At 37.4% G+C, this 16,737-nt stretch overlaps 1 protein-coding gene across 10 annotated transcripts in view; it reads left to right on the top strand.

Moving 5' to 3' along the window:
- The window catches only part of LOC117233046 (teneurin-m), a 650,776-nt gene that overhangs the window by 603,281 nt on the left and 30,758 nt on the right, over positions 1 to 16,737 (top strand). For all 10 annotated transcript variants that reach the window (XM_033492948.1, XM_033492956.1, XM_033492954.1 and 7 more), the window contains one exon: positions 12,340 to 12,522. In XM_033492948.1, the coding sequence (XP_033348839.1) occupies positions 12,340 to 12,522 (183 nt within the window). The remainder of the gene's footprint in view (positions 1 to 12,339; positions 12,523 to 16,737) is intronic.

Raw genomic sequence — 16,737 nt, 5'->3', positions numbered from 1 at the left:
TTGCTGTAAATCGGTCAGCACGATCGACTCTCAACTGTCGTGAATACGATCTGTTCAGCGATAATGATCGATCGCGTGGGTGACGGAACGAGTCTGCCTGGTTTTCGGTTAGAAAATGCAAAAAGTCAACCGTTGACTGAATTTTACACGGGAAGAAGATGCGTGTTAACGTTTCTCGCACACGAACGACCGTCGAACCGCACGACTCTCTTGAAATGGTGATGTTTCAGTTTCTCACGTCATTGTAACATCGCAGGTCGTGAAAAAAGAGTACACACGTGCATTAATTATTCCGACGCTCGTTTATGACGTAGGGAATTATGTTCTGGGAGTTGCGAGTATTCTCCTGGATCCTGTCGATGCTTTTTGCTCTGTGATTTTAGACGTGGAACAGCCTTTTTTTTATTTACGGTTAGAAGGAAGCTTTTGTCATATTTGGGAGATAATAAAGATAATGGATCCGTAATAAGCCTAATTTTGAAAATAATTTGCTGTAGGTATAGTAATTTCCTGGTATTTTTATCCATAAAAGATTTTGGTATCTCTATGTTCAAATATAGTAGATAATTTATTAAGAAACCTAATTTTTTAAATAATTCAATGCAAGTATAATAATAATATTCTTGTGTTTCTTGCATAGAAAATTATATTCGTTTCCATGGGAGGAATTTCTCTTGGATGAGATTTTAACGAATTAAGATTTAAGATTAGAATTTTCGATTAAACTCTTTAATTATTAAATTAATTTAAATTAAAGATTAAGATATTCGAGACAATTATTTGTTAAAATTATATAGTGTAACCATTAATAAATCTTTCGAAATGGAGACTTTATACTTGTGTAAAATGATACAATACTTTTTATAGTATAATATAATATAATATTGTAGAACGTGAAAATCCTGTTGTAGAAAAAAACTAAAAATATTGGATCGATGTGCAACTAATTTTCGTATATTTCGTTTTTCTCTTTTTTTTAAATCCTTTCGCTACGAAGGACGCGCATTCACGTCACGATAAAACAGACGCTTGTTTATGAAGGGCGCGCATATGCTGTACACTCTAAACAGCAAGTAAACACGCGCTGTTACACGCCGGAAAGTCAGCGGAAAAACGCGGAACCAAGCTGGCTTCTCGTGTAAATCGCAAAATATAAATGCAGTTGTAAAACGTACAAATTTTACCTCACCGGAACAATGGAATTATCATACTTCCATGAGCAAAACGCGAACAAGCAAATTGAAGAAGAAAAAAATTAAGAATTATTTCCCATTTGATATTATTTATTTAATCTTTTTATATTTCTTCTTGTTGATTCACTGTTTAAATGGTTCATTGTTAATAGTTGAATATTTCTGTGATTTCCAATTTTCATATATTCGAATTTATTTCAAACTTTATCAATATGATCATGCTAATCGAGTCTCATAACAGCGATAACAAAATTTCAAAATATTTGTATAATACTCGTAATATGCGAGTGTTCGAATACTTTTAATAAGCTTGTGTATGTATGATATAGTTGTATTAGCGTACAAAACTTTAACCGGCGCAGTTTAAAGAAATCGTAAGTTGACTGAAAAAGAATTCGAAATGAAATGTTGCGTTAACGCAACGTTATCTCCTAATATCTTAAGCACATTTCCACGCATAAAACAGCCATAAACGGAGAATTCTTTGGTGAAAATCATCTCGACTCGAGATTCTGGGAACGCGGTGCTCGCAAACGAATCGTCTGCGGTTCACAATGCCTTGAAAGAGAGTTGGAGAGAAGCCGATAAACGATTGGCCGCTCGTAATAACTCCTTTAACGAGCCGATAATGCCTCAAGATGAAAAAAATGAATGTTCGTTTGCCGCGCTGGAATATAAGCAACGAACGAGAAGGAAAAGGAAAGAGGGTGCAAAACGAGTAGCACGTTTCTGCAGTCTGGTAATCGAATGATATATCCTACCATTCATGCTAGGAAAGCGTTCGTAGAGAACAGAAGCGCAAGAGTCCACGGGGAAATGGGCCAGAGCTTAATTCCTTTCCCATTGGAATTTATGTGCTGCGCGGAAACAACGCGTTCGAGACAGACGAAAGGTGTAGTAGAGCGTGTTTCAAAAAGTTGTGTCTTTCTCATCAACTAATTGACTTTATTTAATTCTATGATTATAACCCAGACAACATTTTTGTCCATAGACTTCTTTCATTATCTCCATCTTTAGTATCATATTTTACGTATAATCATATTTATGATCCACTAAGAGAAAGCAGTTTTCACGATTATTTATAACTTGAAAAATATGCATTTCTCTCGTCTGTTCCAATTACTAAACTTAAATTTGGCTCACTGTTATCTAACACCTTATAAAAAGACACGAAAAAGCGGTGGTCGTTGAAGATCAGATGCGTTGAAGCACGCGCGTTCGAGTGGACGTTCAGTGGAGCAGCTTGATACGACATCGAGCCTGTTCTTTCTCTTTTTCCACCATCTTTTTTCCTCTACAAGCAAGATCTAAGCCATGGACCGTGGAAAAGTGATGGTTTGCTGGTGTTCCCGCGAGGAATTTTTCTTTGGAAAATGGAAGGGGATCGAAATCAAAGGAGCGCCGGTCCGTGTGAATTCAAGTGCGCGTCTTGGGGGATCTTGAAGGTCTGTGTACGCGTCCGCTCGGTTTCAACGCGGTGAAAGAAAGAAAGCGTGGAGGAAAAAACGTGCCCTGCAGCACGCTCGACTTCCGCTCATCGCCGATTAACGATCCTCGATTAGAATTTACTGACTCGTGAAATGGAACGTTATTACTTTTATACCTCCTTCTTTTCGCACGTTTTGCGCTATCTACGCGCTGTCTTTGTCTTCTGGCCGTTGTTTGATATAAGTAGCGATAAAGTTGAAATAACTGTGTGAATTATTCAATCTTTGTTGAACTTATGAATATGACTCTGTCTTGAAGCAATTACCAAGGGAAAGTATGTTCTTAAAATTCAAAAATACAATATTAAAGTCAAACTATACTAGAGACTTCTTAAAGTTCTAACATGTAACAATCCTAATCAAAATATAAATAACATTCTTTTCCGAAAAAGCAAGAACACTGTAACATTTCTGGCTATCGATCTCTCGTGACTATCGGGAAGCGAATCGCATAAAATAGATAATTCAACATCGATTTCCCTCGATTTTTCGCATGAAACAGTGATTCGAACCTTCGTTTCTTCTTCTTTTATCTTACACTCGTGTGCGCCGCATCGATAAAGCTAATTTTATTTTCCGCGGTGTTTCCTCGCCGCAAAATTCGATGGTTGTTACGCGAAGAAAGAAAAGTAGAAAGATTCGAACTCCCTTTTTTTTTCTCTCTCTATCCGTTCTTTCCACCCTCCAGACTTTCTTTTCCCCGGCAGTTTCGCAGCCTCTCTTCATTCCCGTGGCGCGTAAATTCTAATGGGAAACGAATTAAGCCCTTTTTCCTCCCCTAACCAGGGAACGAGTCACTCCCGAGATCCGTCTCTCGAACCCGTCGAGTTTCCATTTTGTTCGCTGAAAAAACGACCGCCCTTGCCGCCATTCTACACAGTTTAAGGAACGAGAAAGACGAGAATGGAAGAATTGGCGATGAAGAGAGAGAATGAGACGACGCAATTATGTTCACGTGTGCACCCGTTGATGTATACATAAAACGTATGCGGAAACCACGCATAAACCACTTATCAATACGTCAATCATAAACAGCGCATTGAAGTTATACATACTGTTGCTTTTACACAAGTTTTCAAACGGACAACTAAAATTTATTATTTGTTATTAATTTCTCACTAATTTGTACATTTCGCTAATGTTCATATACCGTTGCTAAAAACCAGTTAGTGTTCCAATTCTTACAAGCAAAATTCTTTTTCGCAAAATACACTTTGTATCTTCTACGAAGATATCTTTTCCCTTGCCTTCGGAGATAAAAAATCGAATCAAGTTTTTGTGTTTTTCAAAAACCTTTGCCTGATTTATTCATTTTTCCAATGTGGAGTGTCTTATAAATTGTTTTATAGACCATTGCAATAACACGATATTTCAATTACCTTTCGAAATTTCAAATTCTGTGGGAATTAATCTCAAACAACGCACAACCGAAAGACGTCCTCTGGATCGAGCCAAGAACTGAAAAATCCAACGTGTTTTCCATAGAAACGCGCGTAAACTCCGAGTGACCGAGGCGCAAAGTCCTCTCGACTTCTTTTTCCGATTCGACTTGCCGGCGTTAGAGGAGAAAAATCTTTAAAAATGAAAGGGCGTACTGCCGTCCGTTGCATGGCCATAGAGAAAGAGGGGCAGAAGTGTCGAAAGAGAGAGAGAGAGAGAATGCAGGGCTGTGATGGACGAAAGGATTTTAATTGGAAGCCAGAGGAGGGCAACGATGGTGGTAGCGTTGCCTGGCCAAAGCTCGAGATAGGGTGAGGTGAACCGTGAGGGGAGGGTGCTGGAGGAAGGTTAGAGAGATGGAAGGGATAGTAGAGGCCGCTATGGTGGTTCTTTACCCTCGTTCTTCGCTCCCTTTATCCTCGACTACGTACATTTTCGCGCGCGCGTTCACCGCCTTGAACACGCTGTAATATACGTGTCTCTGTCTCTATATATATTCGTGTTCATGAGTATTGGGACACTTAGGAAGAGTTAAGTAGGCTTCAAATGTTATTAGGAAATTATTGTAACATTTAAGAATTATTATCTCATTTGAAACTTGAATAATATTAGGATCTCATTAAAGACTTTAAGAATGATTATCTTATACGAAATCTTAATATGAAGAATCCACATATTCAATATTGTAATAATAATTATACTAGTAAAATATATAGTATAAAATAATGAGAAATAATACTTATCATTTTCTTGTGGAATCAAGAGTTAGAGTAAATCGGTCAAAGAAGATGGTATTAGACAGCTTAAATAAACGATTGTGATTGAAATATACGAGGATTATGTGAGAATACACGGGTGGCCGATAATTTATGGGCCGGCTGACACCACGACATTTAGTTGTATAATAATATCGCGAACACGGTTGATCGGTTAGTATTCCAAAGTTCTCGTGAAAATTTGCCGGCAGCGCAACGCGCGCTGGCTACTATATCAATTTGCCGTAATTGAATTGCGTTTCGATGAAATATACCAGAGCCGACTAAAGTGGCGCTATCGAGAGCCGCTCGTTCGATTGAAACGGTCACAAAAGGAGAATCATTTTTTACCATCGAAATCGGCCCAACCTACTATGGCCACCAAAACCGAGCTTTGTCGTGCTGAATTATCTAAACATCGAATACCATATGAATCATGATCTAAAGGATTTTTTTTGCGCCGAATGGGATGTAAATTTTTACTATAAAATACATAAATTAAATTTCTTAAAAGACAACAGACAATGCACAGAAATATATAGCATATTGTTTTGTAAAATATATAGACGTTTCAATGTATGTATAAAGTATTGTAGCTCTTGCATCCATAAATTAAATCTTGTTATAATAAAAAAACAACTTACAATGCAGACAGGTACACAATATATTTTCCATAAGATATATATTGTAGTATATGTATAAAATGTCGTAGTTCTCAAGATCATAAATTAAATTTTTCATATTAAAAACCAGCAGACGATGCAAATAGGTCTACAATGTATATCTATATCTTTTAATAAAATATATGGATATTCTGCTATATAAAATCTTGAATGAGCAAAGATCTATGGCTAAATTAAAAACAATTTTTATATGTTACGGGTACGTACGTTAAATGGTTAAATAAATTATCGTCTCATCGCTTTGAACACCGTATCGAACCACCATGACTAACAACTATAAATAGGACTTTGTAATTTCTATTATCTTCCATAACTATCTACGACTATTTTATTCTTCTAGTAAAAAGAGAATATATTATTTTAAATTATGAATTATATGTTAAAGCTATTTTTTTCATATTTCGAGTCACGTCGAAGGAAGGGTATATATTTGAAAATGAACCTTCGAATAACGTGAATAACCTGGCCTGTAAATTTTCGAAGCAACCGATCAAAGTCGATCAAAGTTTCCAACTTCGACACCGAAACTTTCCAGAAAGAGAGAAGGGAAGATGGTGGTGTCTGTAAAAAGACAAGATCGACGTGTCCCGACTGAAAACGTACATCCGGAAGGGCTTCTGACGCAGGATGTGAATTATATCCTGCCTCGTGCCGAGATAATTATATTCTGGTGGATCCAGACAGGCATGAACGCAGACCCTCTATGAAAATATTATCGAAAGAATATTTCTGGTCCTTTTATCAGCCAATACGACGCATGTCAGGCCACTTTTAAAGTGTGTTCGATTTCTAGTATCTAGGATCTGTTTCATTTATCACGAGATTATCTTAATTAACAAATACACATCCACTCTTTCATCTTTCATTATCCACGAAAAAAGAGACAAAGAGCTAAAAAGCCACGGAAAATGCTCTCAATTACATATCATATCACAATTTATAATTGTCACCTTTCATTTTTTGAATAACCTTGCTCTAAAAAAAAAAAAAAATAAGGACAAAAAACAAATCGTAGTATATAATACGCAATTGCGAGTTGCATTCGGTATGCTGTTGGTCCATGATCTCGATCCTATTACACGAATTCGTTTCGGGATCGCGATTCCCATGGTACACGGGAACCCAGACTTACGCGTACACATTTTTTCCCCCATGGCGTACTCGTTTTAGTATTAATTCGTTCCGGTTCGAAAGCTAATCCAGACACGAGGCTAACCCTTGTCCATTTTCCTCCGTTCCACTCCCCAAAATACATCGATTTCGGTCTGGTGATACGTGACCAGGGATCCCAATCGTTTGCTCACTTCTCCCCATCGTACCAACGGTAAACGTTACGCTACCATCTTCCTCCATGTCGCGTTTTACTTCTGAACGATTTAACACTGGCCACGATTTCCTACAAAAATTAATTCCACGCTCTGTAGAGTTTATTCGGAAATTTTATCACGAACGCCCACTCTCGTGATTTTTTTTTTAACCAATAGGGTATACATCGACGAAGGTTTACAATTCCTCTCCCTCTGTTGTACTTTTCGATTTTTGTCGAAAGGTAAATTGGAGCGAAACGTCCACGATTACAGACAATTTCTCGGTCGATGTTGGTAAAGCAGTACGTGTTTCGGGAAAGATTAATTCGATCCTGTAAGCGAGCATATTTTTCAGAATTTGTCCAGATTAAGATTCGAGCAAATCCTGACATTCTTTTGCAGTTGGAGAATTTATGATAACGAGCATTAAGAATTAACGAGCGAAGTCAACCAGCAAGTCGATCAAGCTCATTAATAACAAAACATAAAACAAAAGCCAGAGACATTTGTTATTTGGTCAGACAAATTCGAACATTTAGAAAGCCATAGGAACATCTCCACTTTCCCAAGCCGCAATTACCATAAATCAAACCAGTAATCCCAAGCGTCTCGCCTAACCTACAACACACATAAACCTATTTCTACACGCGACAGCTAATCGTAAGTGCTAACAAGAAAGCAACAGAGAAATCACGACGCTCTTTTTTTCGTTTGCTCTTGATTCCGATCGAAGACGCATGCCACGCGGAACGAACGTAAGCGAAAAAGGAAGAAAAGATTCTTCAGGTATATCTTTGGCGGAGGCTCCCTTCTCTAATAAATTCCATTAGACATGGGCTCTTGCTCGCCCCATATTATGTTACGCGTTTCGACGTGCATTTTCAATGGGCGCACATCCATTACGCGGCCCGGTGCGACAACAACCGTCCTTGCCCCGCTCATTCAACAAAATCCTTTTTTCTCGGGACCACTGGGTCCTCTTTTCCTTTCTAACGTTTTCATCGTCGCGTTTACGGGACCCATGGCGCTGAATCTTTGAAGAAAGAGGACCTAGTAGGTTCAAGCAACCGAGTACAATTCGATTCACCAATAGGACTCAGCTTCTCCCGCAACATGTTTGTCCTGTATTTGTAGTAGCAATGAACTCAAGTAGGTTCAACAATGGATCAACTACGCTCCAAGCTTCTATGTAGTAATTCACAGAAACATTCGGACGTTTACAATAGAAACTTTGTACGAATTATTACGCGTATTATACGAAACTTTCCCAAGTTTCACTAGCATTGTAATAGTACGCGATTGCCGTGATTATATCGAGAAAATTTAAAATTCATTTAAAAATGTATATAAATACAAGATACTTGTTTCAAACACACATTTAGCAAAAAATTAGTACAAGTATAGTCTGGAAACAAATTGCCTATGTCGCACCATGACCTATAAATTATGGAAATTAAGAAGTTAAGAAATAAAGAAGAAATATATACACTTCTACATTCTTCAAAGTAAACTCTTGAAACTTTTGAGACTTACTTGCTGAGTCTTTGTAGGGCTGAGCCCATGGCACTGAATCTGGGAAAAGAGAGGACTTGGTAGGTTCAAGTAACCGAGCATAATTCGATTCACCAATAGGACCCAGATTCTTCGGCAACGTGCTCGGTCTGTATAGCACGAGACTCATCCTGGATTACGGGATAGTGAGGTAGCCTTGGTCGACCTGGCGCTGATTCTTTATGTAGTTGCTGTCCTCGTCGTTGCTCTTTTCGTCCTTTTGACGCGACCCGATCGGCAGAGAAGAAAGGATCGACCGTGTAACGACCGACACAATGACTACTCCCGCCGATCTATTAGGAAGAATAACGACGTGCTGCGAAGAGTCTTCTGCTTCGATGGCTTCTTGCTATTCTTCTTTGCCTCCTGATGCCTGGATGCAAAGTTACTTATGCTGTTATGTCAATGGTGGCTTGTAGATTTTGGAAGTGGATCGAGAGGTATTGTGATGATTCTGTTGAGTTGACGAATACGGTGTGATTAATGCTACTGGTGTTCCCTTTGTTGTGGGATAGGTTGAAGCTGTTCGAATCTTTCCTAATGATATTAAAAATAATAGTTACATGCGTCTTTTAAGAATTTTCAGAAGCCCGGAAATTGTCAAATTTCTTCTATTTCTATTATTCTTTGATAAAACTTCAATACTGTTCGGATTAGAAAATTAACTCGTAGTACATGACATTATATGTGAGAAAAGATTGTCATTACTAACATTTATATTATACGGAAATTTCTCACGACGATATATATATATATATATTTCAAGTGCATTTTACACTTGGAACTTTCATAGGAAATAGATCATTTATTATTAGAAATTATTATTAAAATAGTATTTGAAACTATAAAAATATACTACATATAAATACTATATAAATACGTAAATATACTACAGAAGTACAAGAAAACTACACGGAAGATATTTAACAGTTCCGATTTTGACGATTCTATTTCAATTTCTTGATTTATATCGTACGCATTAAGGACGAAATACCGAATACGAAGGTTGAAACTGTTTAATTCGATCTTTATACATTTTATCGGAATATTAATACACCAACGATACTATTAAAGTTTACTGGGTTAAGATATACAACAATTAATATGACACTAAACGTTACTAATATGACAGTAATTGACACAAAATGATACTTGACAGATCTTAAAATTTACTCGTGCATACTGTATTTGTATCTAAATATATTTTGTACGAAATATAATATTCGCCATTCGGAAGAAAAAGAAAGAAATTGTTGGCCATTGTACCGTAACAAATAAACATATAGAGAATATAATTAAACAATTCTATGTAAGTTCATAAAATTCATTCGTAAACGCGGCAGATAATTCGAGATGAAGCAAGTTTATTTATCGACGCAAAGAGGTTTCCGCAGTGAAACGGAAGAGAACGAAAAAAATTGTAGTCGTATAGAGGTTTTCGAGTTATTCAAGCTTCTATTGTACGTAATATTAGATTACTTGTGGAAGAGTCCATTGGTTCTCATTCTTTCATTTTCCTCGACGTTAGCTTGATGTCATTGCAATTTACATGTCCGAGGCTTCTTTGGTGAACCGATGCATGCTACTGGTAACATAAAATGGCGGGTCGCCCCTCGGGGGAAAATGTCGAAACTGAGAAAGTTCGCTCGTAAAAGGGTCGAGTGCTCTTAGTTGAAGGCGATGGGGCGAAGGGGTGAGGTAGTGCAAACAGAGCACGAATCGAAATTCCCTCACAAATCGTTGGGGATAAAGAAAAAGTGAGAGACGAGCGATTAGTTGCAGATTGGGAAAGTCTTTGTCATTTTACAGAGTGAAGGTCTTTTTCCACTCCATTTTTAGCATAAGATAAGGTAACTACGATTCGACGAACTAGCACTTATTGCTGTCAATATTCTGCAGTTAATTGTACGATAGACTTAAATCATTTCAACATTCATTCTCCTTATTCGCCGGTTTCGATGGTGTCTTCAATAGAAACTGTTTCGACCTGAAGAAGCGAACCTTGTTTGCCAAATGTCGGAACATGGTGTAAACTAGGTACAACGTATTAAAAGCATGATCGAAACTCGAAGAAGCACGCGTGTCACCTAATCATCGCAAAAGTTTAAAATCCGACATTCTCTCGTCTTTTTCATATCTTTTTTCTTGTGCTTCTTCTTTGGTACCTTCTTGCTCATACCCTTCGAGAAGAGCACCCAGTTCTTTATTCGTTCAGGTTTCTCTCTGCTTCCTGTTGCGTACCAGTCGATCAAATGTCAGAAGGACGTTCTTTACAGGCGTAAAAAAGGGCTCGAAAGGATCCAGTTCATTGGCTAATAGAGAACGTAAAAAGAACGCAGCTCGAGTTTCTTCGACGGTCACCCTATCCGGGGAGCTCTGGTCTGTTAGGCGTTTTAGATTGTGCTCGATACAATGAAAGAGAAAGAGAGAGGGAGGAAGGGAGAGAGAGAGAGAGAGAGAGGGAGAGAAGGGGGTGCTTCGAATCTGACCGGGCTTATAATCGACTTAAAGAACCCAGAGACTGCTCCACTTTCCGAGTATCGACTTCGAGGAAATCTAAAAATGAGTTGCGACCCTCTCTATTCGGCTTGCTCGAGAAACTAAATTTATGGAACCGTTGCTCTCGGTACGGGATAACATTCTACATAATGGAATTTCGATTCTTTTTTCCTGAAACTCTTTGAGATGAATGTAGATTTAACGTAGCCTTGTATTCGAAACGCGTCTTTCCAGTCATTTCTGACGCAATTGCATGAATAAGTTAATATAATAATATGATATTATAACAAGCTGAACTGCGGATCTTTGTAGAAATTCATGTTTTCATGAAACGATTAAGGTAATTTGTTTTCTTTTTAAGTATTATAAGCACTTTCTTTCGGATACTTTATACATTTTTATACGAATCTTTAAATCTCTAAACGATTACTGATTTCATATTGAGCTACTTTTTTGTAGTTTCATCAAATTCAAAACTTCCTGTGCTCCTTCGCCTCTGTAAAATCAGACTTACCAATAATTTTCAAAGCCTGTAGCAGGATCGATTTTACACCAAACATTTCGTTCGAACAAGCCACGAATCTGGTATATTGCTTCCTGAAGACCATCGATTGACGCGCAAAAAACGGATTGTTATAGAAATTCTAACAAAGACTTCCGATACATCGGCGACAAAAAAGAAAGGGACGACAACACATCTTCCGTTATTGGTGTGTGCTTTTTGGAAAAGTGAAGAGGAAAAGAGAAAAAAGAGAGAGAGAAGGGGTGACATTGTTATACCTGGCACAGAGCACTATGACAAAGCTGTGAAACTGCCTTCGAAAAATTTTCATTTCGCATCGTTGCGCAGAGGAGAGAGAGTTTTGCAATTCTGGGTCACTCCCCCTAGTCGTTGTAATCCCTGTAGCGGCGGCGAAAGCCTGGCTGTGTGAAACGTGCCTAATCGCGAGATCGGCTCAACCCTTTCGCCTCGATGAAAACCGCCTGGCCACCTGCCCAGGATTACGCTTAGACATTGTTCGAGTACCTGGAAGAAGACCCGGCCCAGTAATCTAAACCACAACGTTATTTTTAAGCGGAATCGAATTGTCCTTTGAACGTGTTTTAATAGCAGTTGTAATAGCGGTTGCGTGGTATATATTGTTTGGAAAATTCAAAAAAAAATTTTTGATATACGGTATAGATACTATTATTTAATAAAACGCTAATTTTATTAGAATACAAAAGAGATCTAGGCATGCGGTAAAATTATTTAAAACTAAAATAAGAAAGAATCCGAAGGTTAGGCAATAAAACACAAAGCTAACATGAAAACAAATCTAAAGCTCCAAAGATAAAAAAGATCTTCTAAAATTTCTGAAATATTTAAGTTATCGAGATATTCACGGGCATAATTAACAAGTATCCCTTCTCGTTTGTTATAGGGTGTTTGTTGGACAATTCGGCGCCGCGGGGCCCGCCCGATGTGCCACCCCGTAACCCTACAATGAGCCGCGTCAACGGAAGATTGCCAGGAAGTCACGCAGCCAGCGATCACGAGCGTGATCCCGACCTTCAGCCGTCCTGCCTCGTACGCACCTCATCAGGCGGCTTCTACAGTATACCAAGTGAGTATTAAGGGTTGCTCAAGGCATTGATTTACGTTCTCAAAGCGAAAAAGAGGCCACGACAAAGACGTGGCAAAGGGGTTTCACTTCCTCGAAACACAAAGTTGTTTACGTATCTCCGCTTGATCAGCTCGATAACTGTTTGAGCTTGTTAAGAAACTGCTGGATGAAATAAGTCAGAGCCGTTCTTTCGATGACGACACGAAAATTATAGTAGATCTGTTGCTAATGTTTCGTACTTGACAAGTTTTGATACACTAAATATTCTATCAGAATTCTTTGTGTCTTTGGTAAATATAAACTATGATTTAAATCGACATTGAATATCGTTTGGGTAAAATTTTATGTATAAAACGTTTTATAAATATTACTCGAATATATGCTTTTGTTTAAACTATTTGATCGAGAGTTTCGAAGATTTCCTAAAAATATTCAAACGTCTTTTTGTGGATTCGAAGTGGTGGATTCTTGGTAATGTTTGCATCGGATCTCTAAATAATCGATCTGTAGATAAACAGAGGTGAACTTTACACCGATCGACATTTTTCCAGGATCTCGAGAGTTTCCCCAGGATGATATCGGTTAAAAGTGTTTGAGAAACAAATATCTAGAGAGTAAGATTGACTGCCTAAGAGACAGTAGATAAGGATTCTGTTTGAGATACGTAGCTTTCGACTTTGCGCCAAGTAAACTCTTATAGCTTTTGCGTTTTTCTGTTTAAACATAGATAGATTCTAACACTGCATTATACATAGCCATAATATACCTTCTTCAAACGTTATAAAGTTACTTAAGGATTTTTCAATCTTCTCTATTTAACGAGAATTTCATTTTCTATTTAACAAAAGGACGAAACTTCCGAGGACGATTTCCGAGGATACAAAAACTAGCCCTAAACTGACACGAAGACTGACCCAAATTCATATTTTCGTCTAATTCGCGTATATAAAAATCCAACGATCAAAAATCTGATAAAAATAAATTTTTGATCGTTAAGACGACACACCATATGTTATCAACAGCAGTAAATGCGTTTGAAATTGAGAACTGGTTCAAACTTTGAGATGATCTTAGAAGAGTAGCGACGATTCGAAAGATTCTTTAAAAGTTTAAGAAAACATCGGTGATTTAAAATTGATTATATAGACTTCAGTCGGTTATCACAGTGACTTGTGAAGTTTACTGAACGAAAGTAAAAGGGAAAAGATTCTTGGAAGAAAAGTGTTTGGAGGAGGTGTGTCCACCGATAACACGGACAATGTTTCATCGAGGGCCGTAATAAGAAGGCTTAGCCAAGGAGAGGGGGAAGTGACTGACGTTTCTGACGAGGGTAGTACACGCTGTAATCAGTGGTAACCAATGATGGGCGGGGGTGCGATAATTTTCAAGACGAAGTTTCCTTCTAGCCGCTATCTTATCGCCCAACCAGGACCCCGAGTAGTGTCTAAAAAATTTATCGCTTTTGTTAAAAATTTATTTTCGTTATTTGTCGAAATATCCAAATGAAAGGCTCTTCGTTTATTCTGGAAGAACAAATAGGACCTATTCCCTAGAAACTTTAAAACAAGTCGTTCTACCTATATAGAATACTTTGAAAAAATTTTAAGAAGTTGATCTGTATAGAATATTCTGAAAAGATGCTGCGAGAAGTGTTGAAAGCTGTAGGAAATCGCTACTCAAATATCTGTCACGTTAATTTTGAATATACTTAACAGAATTAGTAACAGATTCGATATAACCACTGGAAAATGATTCCGAATTTTTAGTTCACAATGTGTACATATAATCAGTCATAAAATCTTCAAAGCTACTAAATCCTTTTCTCTAAAAAAAGAAGAGATTCTTCCTCAGTTCTTGGCTTCAATCAGTAGCCCCAAAATTTTCCACATTTTCGCAATAATTTTCCATCTGTGTCGGAGCTGATGACCGAAAAACTACCCTAAGAGGCGCTTAAAACGATTTTCTCTCAGAACCAGCAGCTAGGTAATCGAAATTTACCAGAGACGCACAGCCATGAAATGACGTGCCTCAATGTCCCAACAGTTGAGTGCATTCGACAGAGGAAAAGCATACCGTGAACAGGCTTTTCGAGACGCTTTAACAGCAATCTACACCAACTACAGGGAAAACATAAACGAAAACCGAGCTTTATGATGTTTTGAACAACACAATAAGACGCGTTCCTTCCTTGTTCGGTTACTAACTAAGGACTCTAAATATTCTACGGTTCAGACGACCCAGGCGCCAAAAATGATTCTCTAGCGAAACCTCGGAACACTTGAAAGCTTTACGGCGTTTCAAAAACGTGAGATGCGGCTCGAACGGTGATTTATGATCTCTCGACTTATTGACCCTCGGTTATGACACTGGCTGACGCTTATGACCTTCCACAGAATACTTTAGGCTCCACCTAAGGTCGATCCTTGGTCTTTCACTTTTTTCCTCTCCGGTCTGGTCATCGACACAGCCACCAATCTTTTCTAGGCTTTTGTCCCTTTCGCCGCTGTCGATAATGCACTTCTCGGCTTCGTCGAATCCGTCATCCGAGTGTTTGCGAAATTCTATGGTCATTCATCTTTCCTAACGGTTAGGCGAATCATGGTTGTGGACATTGAGATTGTATCGCTGTTGGAAGAAATACGTGTATTTTCATGTTCCTTGCTATTTTTATACCACAGATACAATTTTTTGTAGGTACTTTATTCTTTGATGCTTTAACCAATACGACTTCTTCCTTTATTTTTACAACTCTATTTACATAATATTGTAATGAAAAAAAGTCTCTCTTACATCCCCTATAAATAACATAATCTCATAAAATTATCTTGAAAAGTAATCAAACAACAAAATCCTTGCCTCACGAATGCTTTTTTATAGAAACGTGTAAAAGTACCGCATTGAAGTACTCTTGGAAACCCTTCGTTTTATTCTTACGTTAGAATTCGTTGCTCCACCCTTCACTCGTTACATATACCTGGTGAGCAGGAAATCGAAGCGTGGGAAGACGAAGGTCCGCAAAAGTAGACCCCAAGCCGCTAATTGCAGGTGTTGCCGGTCGTTCGGCCCCAAAATTCGATGATTATGGCATTTAGGCAGATATCCGTGATTATGGGGATTCTTGACTGCCTCTTTGCCCATTCGTTTTGCTTCTTTATACGTAATTATCCGCCGCACGAGACGACGCCTAATGCCAGGAACCGTAGAAAAAGGGATATGTCTACGATTAGCGTGTCAGAATTGCCTTAATCACTCACCAGACCAACGTGATTTACTTTCACGCATTGGAAATACCTGTCAATGTATAACATGTTGGTGACTATGTTTTATCGACTAAGGTTTTTATTGGTTATTGAGGTTACATCTAGAAAATATCTCTATGTAGATTCTTTTAAGGATTAAATTTTAATTTATATGTGATTTTAATCTGATGGATTATTTAACAAAGTTGTATTTTAATTATAATTATACAATTTATATTATGAGGAACTAAGGCAAAGGGTTTTAAAAAACTGTAGTGCTCTTGCAAAGTTTTCGAATATTGGTTAATTAATTTTTCTCAAGTTCCAGTAAATTTTTTAGTAACGTTAAATAAGCAAGTGCATTAGCATATATTGACAAAGTAATGCTTGTAGCTACTGAATTTACTTAATTTCAGTAACATCAAGCTAGTAAGAGTTAAAAGAAAAGGATAACAAATTTAAACACGAGTGCGTTCACTCGCCAAGTAACATTACAGAATGTTAAATTTATTCAAAAGTGGCTTATGGGGAGTATTTTTATTTCATAACAATAACCAAAGATATCCAATAATACGTGACAGTTTAAATAGAAATATTTCATCCAATTAAATGCAAATTCTATAATTAAAAAAAGATAACCCATAGGTAACATAAATCGAATATTTATTTTTTATTCATCACAGTTAAATGGACACTCGGAATAACCAAAACCTCTATTCTTTCAGACCATTAAATCAAGTTGGGTAAAGCTTTATTTTACTAGTACATTTACAATATTAATTGGACATTTATGTTCTACAAAAATTAGACAAGCAGTTTACTAATATCAGAAATTCTACAATAAATAAATAAACAAACCATCGTGTATTTAAAGATTTTATTAAAGATTAATAAATCGTTTATTAAAGATTAAATGGTGGAAATTTGGAAGAAACCTAATCCAAAGTTAATATGTACCAATATTTACTAATCATTC

This window comes from Bombus vosnesenskii, unplaced genomic scaffold (genome assembly GCF_011952255.1).
Source record: "Bombus vosnesenskii isolate JDL3184/JDL3185 unplaced genomic scaffold, Bvos_JDL3184-5_v1.1 scf7180000013294, whole genome shotgun sequence".
Classification (NCBI taxonomy): Eukaryota; Metazoa; Arthropoda; class Insecta; order Hymenoptera; family Apidae; genus Bombus; species Bombus vosnesenskii.
The sequence above is the reverse complement of the archived record's forward strand: the minus strand, read 5'-3'. Positions and strand labels throughout refer to the sequence as shown.